This window comes from Chrysoperla carnea, chromosome 4, assembly GCF_905475395.1.
Source record: "Chrysoperla carnea chromosome 4, inChrCarn1.1, whole genome shotgun sequence".
In the NCBI taxonomy this organism is placed as follows: Eukaryota; Metazoa; Arthropoda; class Insecta; order Neuroptera; family Chrysopidae; genus Chrysoperla; species Chrysoperla carnea.
Genome location: NC_058340.1, coordinates 33643276 through 33666006, shown reverse-complemented (window position 1 = coordinate 33666006; position 22731 = coordinate 33643276). Strand labels below are relative to the sequence as shown.

The 22731-nt window shown below is 30.0% G+C and overlaps 1 protein-coding gene across 4 annotated transcripts in view; it reads right to left on the bottom strand.

Moving 5' to 3' along the window:
• The window catches only part of LOC123299018 (probable phospholipid-transporting ATPase IA), a 67323-nt gene that overhangs the window by 9013 nt on the left and 35579 nt on the right, over positions 1–22731 (bottom strand). For 3 of the 4 annotated variants that reach the window (XM_044881149.1, XM_044881146.1, XM_044881147.1), the window contains exons 2-8: positions 5849–6156; positions 5203–5363; positions 4943–5143; positions 4521–4798; positions 2568–3638; positions 1308–2134; positions 194–447 (exon numbers count right to left, since the gene is read on the bottom strand). In XM_044881149.1, the coding sequence (XP_044737084.1) occupies positions 194–447; positions 1308–2134; positions 2568–3638; positions 4521–4798; positions 4943–5143; positions 5203–5363; positions 5849–6156 (3100 nt within the window). Of the gene's footprint in view, positions 1–193; positions 448–1307; positions 2135–2567; positions 3639–4520; positions 4799–4942; positions 5144–5202; positions 5364–5848; positions 6157–12394; positions 12491–22731 lie in introns of those variants that run through there. The other variant, XM_044881148.1, reaches the window with a different exon arrangement.

Sequence of the window (22731 nt, the reverse complement as noted above, 5' to 3'; positions counted from 1 at the left end):
AGAATTATTCCCGCAACATATTTCACATCTTTAAATTACACCCTAGGAAAACGCTTGCTTCTACAAGCGCTTTGTTTATAGTTGTATCTACGATCCTGTTTACAATATTCAAATAAAAAGTATTCCCTGAAAAATATCCAACAATATGGAGAATGAAATTGAAAAAATAAAATTTGTATAACAATATACGTACACTTTATGCATAATATCAGGTAATAATGTTAGGAATGGTATGATAAAAATTCCAAACCAAAACACTGGTGATGAGAGTACCATACGAGCTTGACCCAACATAATAGCTCCAACTGGTATAATTGGCCAAACGTTACTATATATAAACATAAATAAGAACCACATTCCGATTGAACCCCAAATGGCTATGTGACTTGGTAAGGTCCATGTACTTGTTACAAGGCCGGCTTTGAAACAAACAGCTATTACCACGTACTATAAAATAACAAAAAAAAAAAAAAAAAATTCATCATTATGAAATAGTCGATCAATGTGTACGCATCTTTAACATGATCAGTTATTATAATATGTTACTTGGGGTTCACTACAAATTTCTGAAATTGATTACCTGTCCGTAACTTCAGTAATTTATATCCGTGAAGACTTTTAATCTAATGTGATCAAAAACCATCAAAAATAGATTCAGAAATTTTGATTAAAACCCAGAACCAAATTAACCATGTCGGAACCATCAGAATTCTATATATATATATATATATATGTTCAATGCTATCATTACGTTCAGGAAAGTTTATTAAGTTGAAAGTTAAAAGTACCATATTATCAAAAATTAAATTTAAACGATTCCTTGGCAGGTACAATTTTATCTTTCCCTTAACCAAATTTATCAGTTATGAAACATAGCGTAACGCATCAATATTACTAGTTCTACTACTCGACACTAGATGGCTCTGTTATGTAAGTATGAAGTACTTAATCAACTGTCAGAATGCGTCGAAAAAAAAGCAATAGAACCTGTTGTCATTGAAGATTAAAATATTTCAATTAAATTTTCTCTCTATGATACAGTTTCAATTACTTTTGTGTGTGCGTGGGACTCCTAGCCGATGCGGGGTTCCTAAGCAGTTGCCTACTCTGCCTTATGGTTAATACTGTTCTGGTAAAACCCAATTTAGACATAAAAATTGCGAGACATTTCGATTCACAGTCACATTTTATATTATTCCGTCAAAAAAGTGAAAAACTGTCTCTTAAGAATTGAAATTTGGTTTTCGATTGTAATTCGTATACATTCATAAATAAAAATAAAATTTAATTAGCTATTCGATAATTACCGTGTAAACTGTGTTACCCAACACTAAATATCCACCATCACGTCCAGAATTCCATATAATTCCATTATCAATTGCAAACAATGGTAACCAAAATAGTAATATCGAATGTAATATTCCATTCGTAATCCAAATCCAAAATACGCGCACATTAAACTGCGTTGCATTTTGTGAATGTGAATATAATTTGGGATATTTCATCATTACTTCATCCGAACACTGTCTATCAAAAATACCTAGCGCGAACGGTGGCAGTGCCGTAAACAACACATTATAAAATCCAATTGTCCATTGTTCAAACAACACTTGACCCGACCACGCTGAATATACAGCGAACCATAATTCAATCACATACAAGCATATATTTTTATAAAAACTGTATAAAATTAATTTACACATACGCGAATAGTTCCATGCACCGTGTACTAATAATAAACGTAATAAGAAACGAAATTGTGCAATACTATAATCGGAGGCACACGCAGCTTGTAATCCTTCAAACCCTGATATACCCACACCCACATTCGCTTTTTGTATCATTGCAACGTCATTGGCACCATCACCAATAGCTAATGTAACACTACCGGTATTTGTTGTGACGAGATCAACGACTTCGGCTTTTTGTATTGGTGATACACGACAACATATTATCACTTTACACGATAAACATACTTCTAAAAATTCACGACACAATTCACAACTTAATGCGTAACGTAAGGTGTTGCCATCAATCACCAAGGCTATTTCATTTTCCGTACCCAGGCGTGTACCTAAATCATGCGCGTGTCGTTGGATTGTTTCACGCGTTGCATCTAAACTATCTTCATTTACTGCAAAAAATAAAATAAAATACAAAATTTTAGTAGATATCTTCTAGGAAAATGGATTGTCTGAATAGGGGAATATCTGGAGAAGGTATTCAATATTCAGAATATATAGGTTAATGGATAAATTACTTAGGCTTTTTAAAATAAGGCCCATGAGTTTTTTTACTGAGATCTCGAAAGATTGAATATTTAATAATAATAATTATTCGTGAGAATAGTTTAAATAACCCATTCTATCAAATTTTTAGATCTTAGTTATTAATATTTGCACCTCTCGTGCCAACGAGTCCGCTGCTTCATCCCAGAGTGGTTTCAAAGCCAGAGTGGCTCGGTACCCAGATCAGTGGGTACCGAGCTGGGTACCGAGATCCGAACACCTCAGAGGATGGCCAGATTTCTGATTGATTAGTATAGTTTAGAAAATAATTAAACATACCTATTAATATTGGCATTCCTTGAACAATTAATTTCGATGCATAACCAATATTGATAGCAGTTTCTTGTTTATCACCAGTCAAAACCCAAATTTTAATATTAGCTTCTAAAAGTGTGGCAATTGTTTCTGGCACACCATCTTGTAATTTATCTTCAATAGCAGTGGCACCAATTAAATTTAAATTTGTTTCAATTAGTTCTGCAACAGATTCTAAATTTGCTTCACGATTTTCAATTGATGTCGCAGCTAAATGATGTTTAACTTTCCACTCATCGTAAAATTCACGTGTAATATTTGCATATGCTAAACACAGCGTTCGTAAACCTTCGGTGGCAAACTCTTCTAATATTAATAGTAACTCATCTTTTTGTTGGCTATTACTTTCACCTAGCCGTTCATAAATCATTGTATCCGCACCTTTACACAGTAAAACTAATTTCCCTTCTGGCGTTTCCACAACCACTGACATACGTTTTCGAGTGGAACTAAATTCTAACACTGATAAAATTTTATAAATTCGTTGTTGGCCAAGTGCATTTATAGTTACAGAATTCGGTGTTCGAGATTCGAATACATAGCCAAACCGTTTGGCACCTTCAACAAGGGCTCGTTCATCTGGTGACGCGGCATGATATACTAATTTACCCTCGACCACTTCTGGTATAACTGTATGACATATTGATAATAATGTTAAAAATTTCTCGATTAAATCCGAATCTTTATGATTCATTTTTAAATTTCGTATTAAATCAGATGAGTCCGCTGTATTTGCTAGCTCGTATTGTACGCCGCCAATAGCACATTTTTTAAAAACCATAATATTTTGTGTTAATGTTCCAGTTTTATCACTGAATATATATTTAACTTGTCCTAATTCCTCATTTAAATTTGAAGTACGTGCCATAGCTGGTGTATCAGTCTCCTCGTGATACATTTGTAAATCCATGTTTATAAAAATAGCTTGTATAAATCGTACAATTTCCAATGTTACTTGTAACGATATTGGTACTAAATTATTATATAAAATTAAGAATGTTAAAAGATTATATCCAAAATTTCTTGTTACTATTTCTGAAAATAAAAAATAAATACTGTTAAAAATTGGTTTAAAGAAATGGATTTATCTTAAAAACAACTTATATCAATAAACCGTTATCATGCTCGCAAAGGAGTCACACACGTATCAAGTTGCTTGGTGCTTAGTGCAGGCAAGCGTGAATCCAGAGAAGGCCAATCGGGACAACTCTGACATTTGCTTAAAGTAATTAGTAGTAATAAGGGCCCCAAAACATAAACATTCAACTCATTTAACTACCCCTTAATAAAATTATGTATCCGATTTGGGTAAATATCATTTAAAATTTTGTTTCACAAAATTCAAAATCGGATCCCTTTAATGATTGAACGAATAGTTTCTGAGATAACAACAAAAATCGTATACGTGGGATGATATTCCGGAGGAATTTCTTCAGTCGATACCTTAGAAACTTGCCATTCAATCTCAAAATCAGCCTGATTATGTTTTTCATGTATTAAAAACGCGTTATTCTTTTTCTTGATTAATGTTGAAAAACAAATAAAGCTTTGGTGGCTCACAATTTTCGTGAAAATTATGGTTTGAATCAGATCATGCGATTTAACGCACTTGAACTTATTTTCTTTACGATTTTTTAAGGTCTAAGATTTATGCCAACAAAGTTGATTTAAGTATCAACGAAATTCTATCATATTTGTGGGTCTCGAGTTATGAACCTTATATAAAGTGTATTTACCGTTGTTTCCGTTTAATATAATGTAATAACCCGTCTTAAACTAGTAACTTTAACATTGTCTTTCACGAAAATCAAAAACAGGAATAACTACGTATTTTGGCTAGGCTTTCCTTATTATATGAATAATTATTACTAAAGGGTTTTTTTTAATTGAAATTTTATATTTATAAAATTTACGCACCGTCTAAACCAATATACCAATCTCTATTATTATGTGTTCTAGACCATATTTCATTACATCCAGCGCTAATAAATGCTAACAATAATAAAATACCAAACAACATAATAACTTGTGTATTTGTAAGACGATCTACCGTTGAACGTTTTAATGGTGCTTTTGTTGAATTTCGTATTAATTTTGTATCATTTCCTGTATATATAACAGCTGCAAACACCCATGATGTATTACGTAACATTGCACCACGTTGTAATAATTGATCTGGACCAAGTGGAAGATTTCTAGACAACAAAAATATTCATGAATTATTTATATATACTCAAGAGCTTATTTAATTAATACTTTCGTTAAATTTATTTCCATTTAAGGTTGTTCAGTGTTAAGAAAATTTAATTCTTGTTATAAATAAGCAGAATATAACTTACGCATTAAATTGATCGGATATTAAAACACCAGCAAAATCATAAACATTTCGATTTGGTCCTTCACATTCAATTGTACCATCCAATAACAAAACATCACGTGTATCAATCAAAGTAGCCGTTTGTTGTATTGCTTGTCGTATTTTTAAATTTGTTTCACCATCTAAATTGGCTGTTTCTATGAAGCACATTCCGAATGGTTCACTAAAATGAAATTACTTTTTAAAACTAAGACGTTTAATAATAAAAATAGTTTATTTTACCTTGATGATAAAACAATTAAATCAGCTGGAAAAAAACTGTTGTTCACAACTTTAACGATGTCACCTACTTTAACATTCATCCATTTCACTTTGGTCCAGCCATTTTCTGATAAAACATCTACTTCGCGATTATTTAATTCGTCGTCTGCTCTATGCCTTTTCTATAGACAAAAATATTGGCATTCAGTTTTTAAAAATTCACGAATAATCTTTAAATCATCTAGCCTAGTGAGATTTGATACAAGAGGAGAAGAATTCTATTCTAAACCATCACTTATCATTCAATAATAGGGGAACGGACAAAATTTTTTTTATCACTTCAGATGAAGAATTCTTACTTCACGAAGAATAGAAAAGTGAAGTTGGAATCAATAAAACAAAGTTTTGAAGAAATCAAAGGTGATGATAACACTGATAACGAATAGAGTCTATAAAAAGTATTTCGAAACAGTGAAAAAACGATTGTGCTGTTTCGAAAGAATAAGTTAAACGTAACTTGATTAGAATCGAATGCTTTCAAAAAATTCATAACGGTGATATTGGAATCCAAAATGTTGGGCTTAGTGTGGCATGTTTTATGGACATTCCCCATCTTCTTTTGCAAATTTGTATATAAATTGAACTCTTAAAAAGTATGAATACTTACATAATCTTCTAAAATTTCTTTTAATGCTGATACAGTTAAAATAAATAATAATGGTACTAATGTTGTATAACGACCAGTCGGTGATACATCAGGTATTTGTTGTAATAATGCAATAAATAAAAAGAAACAATTTGAATATTTACGAAATTGTTCAAATAAAAATGCTGGTACAAAACTTAATATACTATATTTCCCCGTAGATATTGCATTCGAACAAAATTTTTGTAATAATTGTGGACCTCTTAAACGTATAATACGTGTTTCTGTATTTGCACGCCGATCTGTTGTCGCTGTCGTTGCATCATCATCTATAACAAGACAAAAAAAAAATCATTACAATTGATAATAAAATAAGCAGTAAAATATTACAAAACACAAACAGCTAGAATCGCAAAACGCGAATTAAAGCCGCTTTTTGGTATGTTATTTGGATCCCATAGAGGAGTGAGAAACTACGTTTTGCAAGCAAAAAAAAAAAGTTTTGCTACCTGCGTATAAATCAGTAAAAAACTGCAAAATTTTCGGACTTTTTTTCAGTTTTTGCAGTTTAATTCAAAAACTATGAGCTTTTGACATTAGTTGTATGTATTTTGAAAGTATATTAAATTGGAAACAATTGAAACCAACCCACAGCTCTGAATGTCTAATAGTTTTTGAGATACGATGTAAATCTCCTTTTTTGATATGGTATTTGTACAACTAAGGGGAGTGTGAAACTACGTTTCGCAAGCAAAATAAAGCTGTATAATAGGTGAAAAACTTTTTCCTTGCAAAACGTAGTTTCATACTCTCCTAAGTAAGGGATCCAAATAACATACTACAAAAGCAGCTTTAAATACCGTTCTGCGATTTTTGTTACCTTACAAACTATATCCGCGAAAAATTGTTACAAGAGAAAATAAAGCGGTAAACGTGTTTATAAACGCACTAAATAGATTATCACCTGGTTTATGTTTTAGACGTCGTATTCTATACGCAATAGAATATTTTTTCATAAATGAGATAATGTTTACATTTTATTATTTTTTACATTAAATCCTACTTTACGATAAAATTTTGGCTGTTTTTTCAGAAAGCTTTACATTCTGATACACTTCTTAAAAATAAACACAAAAATTTGTATTATTGTATGACAAATTGCATGGTTTCTAGGGTAAAAATTACGTGTTTTAGTTTTTTGCAAATTTTCAAAGAAAAAAGTACATAATAATCGTGAAAAAAGTGATTAAAGTTTTTTATATTTTTTGGGGTAAGGTGAAGTTATTGATAAACAAAATTTCCTTTTTTCGGGGGGTTTGCCGCTTGCCTATAAATATATGAATGTAAAATTCTAATTTGAACTTTTATATATAGTTTTCGATGATATCGCTGTTTTCTGTAATAGTGCCCCATTTTTGAACGCAAGTGCTAAAAACTTTAGAATAGTTTTAGTGTATTGTTACCCTAAAACTTGAGTCTTAAATGGAAAATGGCAATTCCAATTACTGCCATCAATTATATTATTGGTACAATTCAACACAGACTACGATATATCGAGGAAATGTACAAGGAACCCATCGCCTGATGGATCAGAAATGCAGTACTTTCCGGATAAACAAGAGGTCGCGGGTTCGAATTCCATCCAGTTATGTATATTTTTGCATATAAGGTATTGATACCAGTAATATTCTTTGTGCTATTTAAATATAATATCAACAAAAACATACATTCATTACAAAACTATATAAAATAAATCAATTTATTTATTAATATACATAAAATGTCAACATTCATCAATTGATAATAAGTATGATACTCTAAAAGAGTATAAGAAATTAAAATACATTTTAGAGTAAGAGCCAGCGCCTGCCAGACACACATTAAAGTATAAAAGCTGAAATTTTTTTTGCGTATTCTCACTGGTGTAGGGACCAATCTTTGGGGGCTACAAACCTTGACTAACGGTTCCTTCGGTAGGTAGCAGGTAATCAGGGGCGCAGTACCCGAGCTCGCTCACGTTAAAGTATAAAAGCTGAAATTCACACAGAGTGTTCAAATGACCATTTTAAGTCAATATTGAAAAAGACATATCAATCCATCCAACGAACATTAGAAGACATATCGGTCAAATATTCAATAAGTAAATCGTCATAGTTGTATGAGCCATAAACGGTTAGTGATACAAAAAAAATTAGTTTACAAAAAAGTAGGTAATTTAATTATCTACAATAAAAGTTATTACCATTTTTGGTCTAAAGCGCACGGTTATGGAGATATAGCGTAAAACGGTTTTCCTTAAAATGGAGGCACTTCCCCCGCTTATTTTTGTAAGGATTTTGTGCTTTTACATTCAGTACGTGATACTGAACATATTTAAATAATAAAATAACTCTTGCAGTGAAATAAGTTCATAATCATGGAAGAAAATGTAGATAATTGTGTATTTTTGCATTTGACCTTCTACTACGTCTGGGGGAGTGTTAGCCCCTTCGGATTGATCTGTCTTTTTCAATATTGACTTAAAATGGTCATTTGAACACTCTGTGTGAATTTCAGCTTTTATACTTTAACGTGAGAGAGCTCGGGTACTGCGCCCCTGATTTACCTGCTACCTACCGAAGGAACCGTTAGTCAAGGTTTGTAGCCCCCAAAGATTGGTCCCTACACCAGTGAGAATACGCAAAAAAAAATTCAGCTTTTATACTTTAATGTGTGTCTGGCAGGCGCTGGCTCTTAGTCCATTTCAAATGATAAATTATTAAAACAAATATTGCATGTTTTGTTTATATTATTATTATACTTTTACATGCAAATTACTACATATCGGTATGGTATTGGTTTATATACTCATTCAGACAGTTATAGATGAAACAATTATTTATTTTAATATCAATATGATAATAAAATATTATATTATAGAGAAAAAAATAATGTAAACACAATAATTATTAAGGTAGTACGAGCACCAAGGCAATTTCAGATTTAGGGTTGAAATTATTTGTACTTTATTTCAACTTTGAAGATGAATTTTGTTTAACGTCTAGAAAAGAATGACCCCAATTTAGTGGGATTACATACTTGGTTTATCAAAATTGGATAAAATTTGGATGTGCTAGAGCAAAATTAAATTTTTTGGTTTCTGATGACGTCATAAAGTTAAAAAGTTCGATTTTTTTGATAACAAAGGCAAATTTGATTCAATCTTATTGGAATTTTTTTTGAAACCCACTAATTTTGGGTCAATCTTTTCAGCTGTCATGTAAATTTTTCGCTAGCTATCACTTATGTGCTTAATTTCGGGACCAGGACTCCAAATCCTTCAAACCTAAAAGAGCTAGGTTAATTTTGATCACAAATTTGAAAAGTATGACCCAAATTTAGTAGGATTACATACTTGGTTTATCAAAATTACCAATATGGATGGTACTTTTTGATACCTTTTAACCAAACACAGCCCCCCTAAAATTTTCGGAATTGATTTACTGACTTAGTCCAACTTCATATAAAAAAAAAGGTTTTTATTTAAAATTGCCTTAGTGCTCGTACATTCTTAAATATTCCATATTAATAAAAAAAAATTATGGTTGTATATGTTGGTCTGAGAATAGTTCTCTGTTTACTTTGTCTATTACACTATCCTTAAAAAACTGCAAAAATTGGTGATTTTAAAATTTACGTTATTTACGATACAAGTGGGATAACAGCATTATTAACGTATGCCTGCGAAATTTGCAGAACAAGTGCGTAACACTAACCAAAATTCATCCACCTTAAAATAAAGTAGGTAATGAAGATCATACCTTGTTCGACTTTTAAAGTTTAAACGGAGGGATAAAAATATTGAATTTCTGTTGAATGACTGTTGAAGCAGAAATAAAAGCGATATCATAGCATTTGACTGGAATAGGTACTTTTTCTTCATTAGTTTACTTCAACAATGGTTTAATAACAGTAACTTGGTACGGAATCTTACTTTTACAGTTAAATTCGACATAGAATTAATTTGTTAAGGGATTCAAAAATGAACATTCAAAAAATTAAACGATTAAAACACTGGTGAATTATGATAACAACGTCCCACAGGAATTAAAACAAATATAACGACAATTATGAAAGAGAATTCCCCTAGTGTCGGTTTATTTCAAGTTCCGTAGTCAAATATGAAGAATCATTGTATTTGTATAGCTATTAAAGGAAGCTTTCCCAGAGTCCCACTTTTCTTAAGAATTTGATGAACCTAATATATTATGTTAATCTAGGTGTATTTAATTTGTAAAATTAATATGAAATTTTTCAATCGATTGTCAAACGAGATATATATAATTAGATTGCAAATAATTAACATGCAATGGATCGATAAAGTATAAAAAATTTTATTTTCGTGTATATTTTAAAAACCGTTTTTAGGAAAATAATATTTAATAATAATAATATATATTTAACAAAGAATTAGGAAAGTTTAGAAATGAATTCATAAGCTGTTTGTGTGCATTTAGTATATGTATTCACACTACGTCTAAGTATTATGTACAGGAAAATGACTGTTGTCACTAATAAGGAATTTATATATGAGGGCTGGCTTGATACCCACCCGTTTCGCTGTTCTTAAAAGTAAAGGTCACCGTGTTATTGCCTTCACCTCCCTTGCTCTCACTTTGCCCCCGTTTTCACCACTTTGCGAGTAGAATTTCGTAAAATTCGTTTTCATTGCGTTTTTGCCAGACGCCTACGTCATACAAAGAACACGCCCTCCAATTTTCAGGTCTCTACGATCAGCGGTTTAGGCTGTGCGTTGATCTGCCAGTTAGTCATTCAGGACAAAGCATTTTATCTGTATAGATGTTTTTATTAACTTGTCTATAATGGCCAAACTACCCTAACAGAATACAGTTTTTGAATTTCATACCTATTTAACAGAAATTTCCAATAGCTTAACTCTTTCCTATATCCGTGAAAGACGAAAATCCGAACATAATTACTGTATCGATTTATTTATACTTTTAGTTTCATAAATCAAATTTCCATTCACAGGTGACTACGAAACCTTATTTTATGCATGTCATTTATACACGCTCGAAACTTTTTATTAATGAAGCCTGTTAAAGTTGTATCATTTTAACCATTTTATTTGTTATAACACAAAAAAAAAGTTTACTAATGATCTCGTATAGAGTGGCGCCCCAATCACTTATGTAAAATAATTTACAGAAATGATTTTCGATTTTCGAAGATATGGACAGAGAAAAGGAAAATGAATTGACATAAACAAAATCCAGATTTCTTAAGTCAATCAACGGACTATGTTGTTACTCAAAATAATCTGGAGACAAGCGTCAATGTACTCATAATCTAAACTCTAAAGTCAAAAGAAAGGGCAAGAAAAAGCTCCACAATTGAAGAACAATCGAGGCATTAATAAGCAGTGCAGGTAACGTTAAAATAATGACAAATAATAAATATACTTATAGTCAGGAAATCACAGGAAAGCAGTAGACTTATAGTCAGGTTTTTTAACAAGTGAAATTTACAAAATTAAAAAAACCCTCGACAAATGCGGTTTTTTTCTTCTAGCTCTCTCCAAACTCAACCAATTTTCTTGAAGAATAGCTAAGAATACTGTAGATAAAATTACTTTCTAAACAAAACAAAAAAAAAAAAAAAAAAAAACTAGACACTAGACAAAAATCGGTTTATCCGTTTAGGAGTTACGACGCCACAGACAGACATACATAGCGTTCAATCTTACAACACTCATCTTTTTGCTTCGGGAATTAAAAAAGGATTATTATTGTGAATTTTTCCAAAAGATCTGTGACTTTTCACGAGTTTCGGGGAGTTATTTCGGCTATAACTTTCGGGGGATTTTTTAAGGTGCTCCAACGTTGCAAGTTTGTTGATATAGACTCGACTTTTAAGAAAACCCCACAAAAAGAAAAAAAAACCATTATCTTTCCATAAAAGTCAAGGTTCTTACAGAACTGTTATTTCTGTAGAACAAGTGAACAATCGGAGCGTTAGTTAAACGATTCATATCGTAAATAGAATATTTCAAACTAAAGCTTGAAACAAGCGAAAATATTCACAGCGTTCTTATTTACAGAGTTGCAAACATAAGAAACTGTAATAGAATCATCTTTTATTTATAAGCTCTTTTAATAATTTTTTCAAATATTAAATTTTTTGTTTTTATTTAACCAGAATCCTTTTATGATCATTTTTGAGTGCGCTACTGCATATAATAAATACTGCAATTTCGAATATTTTACTTATAATACTTTTATATACTTTATTGAGGGTCTTCCTTAATTACGAAGAACTGCATATATTTTTTTTTACAATGCTGTAAAAGTTACGTGTTTTCCAACAAAGTTTAAGTGCACTTGTACCAAATGAACTTTTTACTCAGAGCCGGCTTAAGATAAAATACAGTGATAATATTACACATTAAGCCGATTCATAATTTAAATAAAAAATGACCTATTCAATTAACACCTTTTAAAAATAAATTACGTTAATTAAAATAAACTAACTAAAATAATATTAAACAAACAAAATTATTGGTCTTACATCGTCTAATTCGTGACTGCACTGTTGTATATAATTCTTTAAAAGCCATTTTTTTTCGACTTCTCACTTTTTTCACATAAAAAAGTAAAAACTTTAAAAAAAATATATTTATTGATTTTTAATTTACATTTTTTAAATCGGCATTTAATTTTGCTTTGTTTTTTTTATAAATTATTCTTTTATTGTTAAATAAAAATACTTTAACATTTTTTTAATGTGTTGTTTTATTGGCGAACGTGGTGGGAAATATTTTTTTTAATACATTAATTTTAAATATTTTTTATCGGCTTTTTATTTTTAAAATAGATTATTGGTCAAACTTTAACCACAATTTTTATCACAGAATTAATTAATGATGTTAAATTTAATTTAAATTGTAGTTGAAATATCTTTGAGTTACTTTTTTTTTTATATAAAAGAGCTTTCTTTATATTATTAATTTGTTTTCTATCATTAACATATGCTTTAGACGCCCACAAGCGGCGTCAAAATCCGCCATCTTTTTATATGTTATTATTTTCGTATCTTGTATACTGAAAAACATTGTGTATTGTATATCCATTTACTTGTAGAGAAATTATAATAAATACGCATGTCTGAATGTTCAGTCTATAGAATATACAGAGTGTACAAATATTATAAATACAATTAAAATAGGATCGATTATTATGACGAATTGTCAATCCAGATAAAAATACATCCTTTAAAGATATATCGGAGATGGAGATCAACCATTTGTTTTACGGTCAACCTACCGGGGTGGTTAAGTTCCGCAGAGTAGATTAGCAAAATAGCTGCGACCATTAACGTGTTAAATATATCTGCCTCATTGAATAACTCTGAAGTTAGTTTCGAAATAAAACATCGTCTATATTAAATTATTAATCCGTGAAGGTAAAAATATAGGTACTACTGTTAGATTTTCCACTAAATCTATTTTTCTACGCTATAACCAATTCTCTCTTATTGATTAATTTGTAGAAAATCTAGAAAGGGTACGAATTATGACAATTATGACTCTACGTGGAAATATTACGTTACGTTTTTAGAACTCCAGTTTTTTTCGATTACTAAATGATCTTAATACTAAATTCAGTAATTCGGCACGGCAAATATATCAATGAATGTATTAAGTTGTTAATATGTTAAGTTGCTATGGTGATGGTTTTTAGTCTGCTTATTCACAACCGGCTAAAATTAAAAGCTAAAGTATCGATCAACACCTCAACGAAGTCGGTTTTACAATAATTTTCTATAGGTACTGGGCAGACAACAAAATTTTGGCTTTCATTTAATTTTGAAAAAAGCATCAAGTTTTCATGCCTCATCCTATATTTCGAAACATCGTATAAAGCATGTACTTTTAAGCTGAAAAGATGTGCTTCAAAAGGGTGTTTGTATGTGTTGATGTGTTGATATAATAAGATAAGGTGTTGGACTTAGGGGAAAATATACCATGAATCACTTTTCAGTTCCTTGAAAGATATTAATTACTATTTCAACTATGCAGGTGACAGACACCATATTCAGACAAGATTTGCTTAATCAAAGGGCAAGCAACCAAAAGAATGGTCGTACATATACATTTTATTTCAAGTACAATCAAATTTTTTATCATCCTCTGTCAATTAAAAAAAAAGAGTTGAATTTGGTCCTTGAAGAGAATCTTGGTGGAGATTTTACAGCTTCAATCATATAGCTTCTGTAAAATCCTGTTTTTGAAATGAACTGTAAAGATTAGACGTTGAAGAAAGCGCCTTAAGATATAATCGGGTGAGGGTGATCCAAAGTACATTAGGGTGTGATCAACGGCACATTACGGTCGTGCTTGTGCTGTGGATCACATATATTTATTATAAATATAGCTTTTATCGTTAGCTATAAATTATTATAATAAAAGCGTAGTGTGTAGAAGTAATAGTGCTATAAGGAGAGATTTTGATTTTCGACACATATCCCATACATATTCGACACATATCCGACACATATCCCATATATAAGATTTTAAGAATGAACCCGATGATACAATTCTATTACTCCCTGTAAATAAATACATTGAAACGATAAGTTTTATAATATTAAAATTAATATCAACATAGGTAATAATACTAATTAGATTTATTGTTCCGATGCTAATCGTATTAACAATTTAAAATGTAATTTTTCAAGAGTAGTTCAAGTTGAAAAAATTAATAGAACAAATCGACAATAAAATTAAAAACATTAAAAATAATGTATTTTAAAATTTGAATCAATTAATTTGTTCGAGTTTTCGAGAGTGTGTGGGGCGAATTTTCATTGGAAATAAGTATTGTATTAATTAAAAATGAATGGAAAAAAATGTTTTTCTAAACTTAAAGATTTCAATCTGTGGAATTCGCAAAAAAAAAAAAAAAAACTATTGAATATTGTACGCCGTCAACTTTATTTTCGCTATTTGTTCGCTAACACGGAAAGATATGCCTTCCGTTATAATGGAGGCAAGAGAATGATGTCCTACAGAGCCCTTTACTTTAAATTGGCTTAAATAACTAGTTAAGTTGTTCAGAGTAGTCTTTTGTTTAGAGAATGAAGAAAGTAGAAAGACGGGGAATTGACTAAGTTCACAAATACTCACACAAATACTCAGATTAAGATCCATGGTTAATAGAGAAGTTGTATGATTTATTTATTTTCTTTTGGATAAAAAAGCAATAGTTGGATTTTTTTAAATAGTAATATACCGTTGACTTTTCAACAGGTGTTTTTTATCGTGTTATACATATAGATTGTAGGATACGTATATATACGTAATATTTGAAATTCATGCGGCAGAATTATTAAGAAATCAAATTTAATCACCGCGAATATTGTTAAAACAAATACTGTGAATCAGACAAGCGTAGTAAACTTTTATTAATTTTAGTCATAACTAATAGTCTGAGAGCGTTTAACCCTAAGTTTAGATACTTTCGCACGATGAGAGGCAGCAAATTAAGTCTTCAAGAAAAGAGGAAGTTTTCAGAAGATTAGAAGATTAGAAGTTCGATCCATTTTTTTAAAACCGGGGATTAGGCACAATTTGGAAAGCAAATTGTAACGTGTTTATAGGACGCCAAGGAATATTCAGCCAACTTATCCTGGTCATAAAGGGGCATAGAGTCCGAGAAGCGGGCATAAGTAGCAAAATTTTTTTGAAATGCTTATTATTGCTTTAAATTGTCATCTAGTAGATTTATATATAGGAGGTATGTTTGGTCGCTGATTGCGAGTTTTTGTCACGTATTCCGAAAACCGTGCCGTTTTTGACCAAGAATTTGACTCTTTTGCACAAAGACGGCAAGCTAAGTATTTAATGTCCAAACTTTGTTCTAGGAGGTATTTTTGACCGCTGATTACGAATCCAATATCCGATTATAAGGATTCTATGATTCGTAAGCAGCGAACAAAAATATGCCTTCGAGCACAGTTTCAATAATAAGTAATTAATTTCCCGTCTTTGTGCCAAAAAGTGGAATTTCGGGACAAAATTGGCACGATTTTTCTATGCCTCCTTATGATTAGGTCACGTTACAAAAAGTTGTATTAAAATCTCTGCTGTTTCCCAACTTTTCCTATAGATCCCGGATTATTAGTTATACTTGTTTAAATTGCTTCTTTCCGATATGTATTCTAAAAGCCAATTAATGCAAAAAGCATTCCAAATAAAAGATAACTGTTTATCCGCCAACTGCCCTAGTCTTTGCATATATTTTGTTCTTCTAGGGGTACAAGCGGGTAAATCGTATAGTGAAACATACCACCCACCAATCTAATTTAATTCAAAAAACCAAATTGGTTTGGTTTTTAGAAAATTTTGAAAACCTTTCTTTGAAATTTTCTGTTGTTGCATTTTCCTAATTACCTGAACTTATATGGTTTATAACCTTGTATTTTCTTAATGACCTAAACTATTTTCGTTTAGAACCCTATCTGGTTTTCGTTTTAGCATTATAAGTTTCTCTATTTTTACTTCGTTCGGTAATTACTTCGCCCAACTCTCAGACTATAACCATTATCTACAAAAATTGTATTATTTGAAATAACCTTCAGAAAATATAACTAATCAAAATTAACACATCACATACAATTTTTAAAAAAAAACTTAAATTTCCCATAAAGACGTTGTTATCAAAGAAAACTAGCAATTTTATTTCACTAACTTTTCACATCTGTGTTTATTTAAACATTAATCATTGTTTTTTTATTTAAACGTTTAGTAGCCAATTAATTGAAAACGATTAATAAAACTTTTTGATTAATAATAGATTTTCAGTGTAAACATGAACTACATTCATTGCATACTAATTAAATATTTTAAATAGCCAATGTTTACCTTTTAGGTTTATACTTTAGTTAAACGCAATACAGGGTCTGATTTAGATGAAAATTTGGTATTTTTTACCTGATTGACTCAAAAAGAAAATAATGTTCTTCGAGTGAATGCATATCTATTTTTTCGGATCGCCATATAAGCTAAATGCCTGGATGGATTTTAATCGTCACCAACGTTGAATTTTTACTCTCTTACAAATTAGTCTAGAATTTTCAATAAACATGTTGATTAAATTTTTTTACAGCTTCAGGTGAAAAATTATCGCCGCACGGGCAGAAAAGTGAAGTTGGTTTTTTAAAATCTTTAGATGTACCAAAATATGAACGTTTAAAATTATTAAACAAAGAGGAAGATATAAGTTAGTGACGTCATTGTCCGATATCACCATTGAGATACATATAAAACTTTGGTTGCTAAAAAGAGATGGGCAACAATCTTTGAATGCTGATAACTTCTTCGTTTTTTAATCAATTTTAATTTCACTTTCAAATTTTGTCATGGAATCAAGTCTAGTTTTACATTTTTAAGCGTGATATGGCAAATTCGACATCTGGCAACTACCGCATTTTATTAAAAATGAGGTCGTTTTCATTTAAATTAGTGTGCCTAATTCTCAATTTCTTTTTTCTAACCAACACAATAAATCAGACTCTGTTGTGAATGATTCAACAAGAATAACTAATATTGAAATCGATCGATATAATCAGTTTAAAACTTTTATGGTATGGAAGCAACTATCGTTTGAATATTCTTTTAATAAAAATTTGCATTTGTATACCATTAGAAGGGAAATCTAAGTAATAAAACACACGTTTACTACAGACATCAAGATATTTTTAGGGTTTCATTTGTTAATGAAATTGATATTTTATTAAAGAAACGAAGTTTCTCTAGCTTCAAACGTTATTTTACAAGGTGACTTAAAAGTTATAGATAATAGAAAGTTGTTGGATAGAGGATAACACATTCTAAGACAAAAAATCCTTTGAGACTTTTCAATCTGATGCACACTTTGCGAGCTAGGGTTACGTTAATAATTATTTTTAATTTGAAAATGTATCGATTATTTTTATCCGACTGTGAAGAAGTGGTTATGTTTTTCGCACGTATCTTGTATGTATGTATGTATGTATGTTTGTAAATTTTATTATTACCTCCTCGTATCGTCCAAACAGCTCCATGGACTTAGATATTTAAGATATCGTTATATTCGCCTTAAAACCCAAGGTAGGTGTTTCGACAAAAAAAAAGGCGAACTTTTGGAGCGAAATAGTAATACGTTAGTAAAAAAAATTGACCAAATCTATCGAGTAGGGTATCAAAATAAATAAAATTAAAAGGGGATTAGAAAAATATATATAAATTATTTGTTTAAATTTAATAAGAAATAATAAATTTGTTTAAAATGTTTTAATATAGTGTAATAAGAGGGTTTTCTTTGGTGCCGAGACACTAAAAAGTCTAAAAAAAAAAGTACTGAATAATTAAAGAAATCAAAAATTCGACTATGTTTAAATAAAATTTGAAAAGAAAGAAACAAGTCTAGTAGTTTACATAGCGACTTTAACAGTCGGGGCCAATTAATATCTAGATCAGCTCAAATCCTCCCAATAATTGGTCTCGGCCGTTTAAGTCGCTCTGTCACTACTGTTTCTTTCTTTTCAAATATTATTTAAAACAATCGGGGATTTTTTAAATTATTAATTTTATTAGTAAAAGGAAATTGGTATATAGCAAGCAAAATTATAGGAAATAACATTTACTAAAATTTATCGTAAGACTATTTTTACTTGTATATTACGTTGTACTAGAGAAGTAATATTTTTCACTCAGAAATTCGATGATGAGTCTTCATCGAATTCTTACGTTTAAAGGTCTCCTGATTCCAACATCTTTTTTCTCTATTAGTCTGTATAGTCGTGTGTATGCTACCAAATTACTCCCAAATGAAAAAATCAATTTTACTCAGAAGAAATCAGTAAAAATTGAATTACTACCCATTTTCGATTTATAGCTTCGAGCTACTAGCCTCCCATGATTTATTATTACTATTTTCATGTGAACAGGACAGATGTGTTTACATAACACATAATTGTCAGTTCAGTGTTATGTTATCGTTCGTGATTCATACGAAACTAAAAAACAAATCATTATCACTAAAAAAATATAACGATATTTATTATACAACAATATAATAATTATCATTTAATTTTATTCCCATGGCCGTGACCTAAAATTAGTTGTAAAATTTTTATTTTTTTCTATTCACTATTGCGTACCTATAGCATTTGAATTTTTGTAAAACATTAAATAGAAAGGTATCATAGTCGTATTGGGAAAAGGATTTTAACCAACTCCCCTTCCATCAAAATTTAAGGAGTTTCGTTTTGAAGGACATAGAAGTTCATAATGCAAATATTCTCAACCCAACCGATAATATTAGGGGAGCCAAACGGAAGTGGGAAAGGAGGTTGAGTGACATCCCCTATGAAATTATCCAATTGTAGCAGGAAAACGTTTTTATCATTTTGGAACCATATATCGATAATTTTAAAAATATTTCCTAGAGTGAGCTCGGCTACCACAGCAGGTGTTTTCCCTTTATTAAAATGAAGGTTTTTACATTTTGTAATAAACAGAGACTGTATTTGATTTTCTGTTTTTAACTCTCGACGGAAAAGAGGAGTGTTATAAGCTTAACGTGTGTATTTGTGTATCTGTGTGTCTATCTGTGGCATCGTAAATCTTACACGAATGAACCGATTTTGGTTTAGGTTCTTTAGTTTGAAAGGGGGCTTGATCAAGAGTGTTCTTGGCTATGTTTCAAGAAAACCTGTCCTGTATGAAGAGATTCCCAAGAAAAAAATCACAATTATCTGGAGTTTTTAGAATTTTTTAAATATCACTTGTACGCTCAGTACAGAATATCCTTTTCTAATTAAACTAAGTGTAAAACAAAACAATCATTGTGCACGCTTAAATCGTGTTAACATCCAAGCCGAATACAGTCGCTATTTGTATTCGCAAAGTACGGTATCCCATAATAGTACATTGTGTAAGACGAAATCCATCATATTTGATAAGACGAAATGTTTCATATTTGGATATAAATAACACTTTTCCAATGATTTAAGGTAGTTCATTCGTTATGTAGCAAAGGCCATAAAAACATGATCTTATATTCGCGTCTACATTCATGAAGTTATAACAAAATTCACCATCAAAGTTGAAAAAAACGTACAAATAATTTCAACCCTAAATCTAAAATTGTCTTGGTGCTCGTACTACCTTAATATTTCATTCCACTGACGGTGAATATTTCCTTTTGTTTTATTAAATACAGAATACTTTTATTAATCTTATATACCAATTTAATTCAATATCTAAGAAAAGTCATTTCATGAGCAAACTACCTTAAAAGTGATTTTTCAAAAGTAATGTTTTTTGTAGTTTTTGTGACCTTCATTAAATCTAATTACACATTAAAACAATATTAGCTCACTAAATTACTAAAAATAATATTTATAAATCAAAATCATACATGATTTTTTATTTATAGTCATATTATTTATAATAACAGCTTAATTAGAAAACTAATTATACTTTAATTAAGATACAAATATGAATATTATTTTTAAGTTAAAAGTTAATTGAAGAGTATTGATTTTATTGACAAGATATTTTTTTTTTTTTCAAATAAAGTAAGAAAATACTAAAAGTCAATTTGTATCGAGCATATGATTATCATGGACATAACATATATTAAGTATAATCTTATTATTTTTTGGATATCTAATCAGAAGATGTAATAATAATAATACATAAGTATAATATTTTATCACAAAATAGTCAAACCTCTCTATAAATTATTTGTAACAAAATGTATTCACTATGCATAAGTTTATCCCTTTTCCTGCCTATTGATATTTTGCAATATCAGATTTCGAAACCCCAATACAAGTTGGTCACAAGAAATTGCATAAATTCGAACGAGACATCATTTTTCGTATAGAATTTTCAATAACTACGTATCCTATCATTTAATGAACTCGATTTATGTATTTTTCGGATCAAAATGTGTATAAAAATTTATCGAAATTGCAGACAAAAAAATGTTTTCGATTTTCTGTAATTTTCTTTAGGGGTTTTATTTTTGAAAAAATTGAAAAACTCGGTACATAGCGTAATATTAAACCAAGAAATTCAAAAATCAAGTTCGTTTGAAACTTTGTTCGTTATTTTTAATGGTATCGCCCGAAATCAATTCGAGAGATGAAACAAGGTAAATAGGATAATTTTGGCACATAAAATTAAAAAATTAGGTTTATTGGAGCATTAGTTGAGTATTGTTATGGTATTGCCCAAAGTCCCATATAAGGCCCTATATTTTGGTGAGATTTTCAGCAGAATCTCAGCGGATTTCAGTGGAAAATATTTTATTTAAAAAAAAGCACCGATTTTCTGTAAATATATATAGTTTTATCCGGAAACATGTTAGTTGTTATATATCTGGCTCTATACAATTTTTATACATAAGATTTCTTTGAGACATTTCACTGTAATTACGACATAATATCTAAAAATATTTATTAATTATTTATAGAAATGATTTTACTCTCGTATTGATAATGATAAAAAACAAATTAAATACCTCTTAAAATTCTTACTTAAATAAAGTAAAAAGTAAATTTAAAAAAAAATCTCGATATCGACTGAAAAGAAGAAAAACAAATTCAGTAATCAACTTAGCGAGTTTAACAGTTGGGACTCTTTAAAAATCTACACCGACTCAAATCTTCTTAATAATGGGTCCCGATTGTTAAAACAGCTGTGAAGATTATTATACTGGTGACTTGTTTTTTTTTTCTTTTCAGTCTCAGTTCAGATTTTCAAACATCTATTCAATGATACCTCACCAAACATCGACTTTAATTTTTTATGGTTTATCGCCATACGAGGCCTGGCAACTCTTTTGAAAATGAATTTCGGATATTTCCCTCATTTTTGAAATTAAGCTGACGGCGGTTGCGATACCTGACGCGATATAGGCTCTGATTAAAATTACATTCTTTAATTATAAAATTAAATCATTGTGAAATTACGTCACACGAAAAAGATTTTAAAACGAATTTTATAATTATTAGAGTAATATCTGGCGCGGTGTTAGCGACGGCAAAATTGCCAGGCAACTATAATTTAAATATTGTCAGAGAGAATATATCGGTAAAGTCTCTAATATTGTCAAAAGACATGTAATTTTTTAATAGTATACTTTAGATGAATTGTTCTTTTATTTATATATGAATTTGAGGTTTAAAAAAATTAATGCAAGTTTTCTATTGTTTGAAAATGGATTTAAAATTAGCAGTTTTTACAGGTTTTTCGGCGTTGCTGACTATTAAAAAGTCAACTCAATCCTTCAGGTGCCAGGCGGACCTAAATCCTACATTATTTAAGTAAGAAAAGAAATATCTAAAATCCAGCGGTCTTGAAATCAACTTTTTCGTGACATTGTTAGCTGTTATAGCATTATTGTTATCAATAATTCCAAATTTGGATATCACAGATAGAAACATGGTCACGGTTTTTCCATTCTTCTTATCTATTCGATAACCTTATAATAATATTACGGGAATTTTAGATGTTATTTATTTAAGGATAACAATATATGAATGTAGATAATATATTTATATTAATAACAAACAGAGATCGATAAGTTTTCCCAGAATAAACTCGATGCCTACGTATTTTTGCTTTTTTTCTACGATTGTATTCACCCAGCAAAATTCAGAAACACTTCTTTAGAGATTTGTAATTTTTTAAGTAAAAGATTTGAAAAAGTAATTGTTATGAAATTTTTATACCATGTATATGAAATATACCAAGTTATACTAAGTTTAGTCCCAAGTTTGTAATGCTTAAAAATATTGATGCTATGAACAAAATTTTGGTATAAGTGTTCATAAAATCACCATTTCCGGTT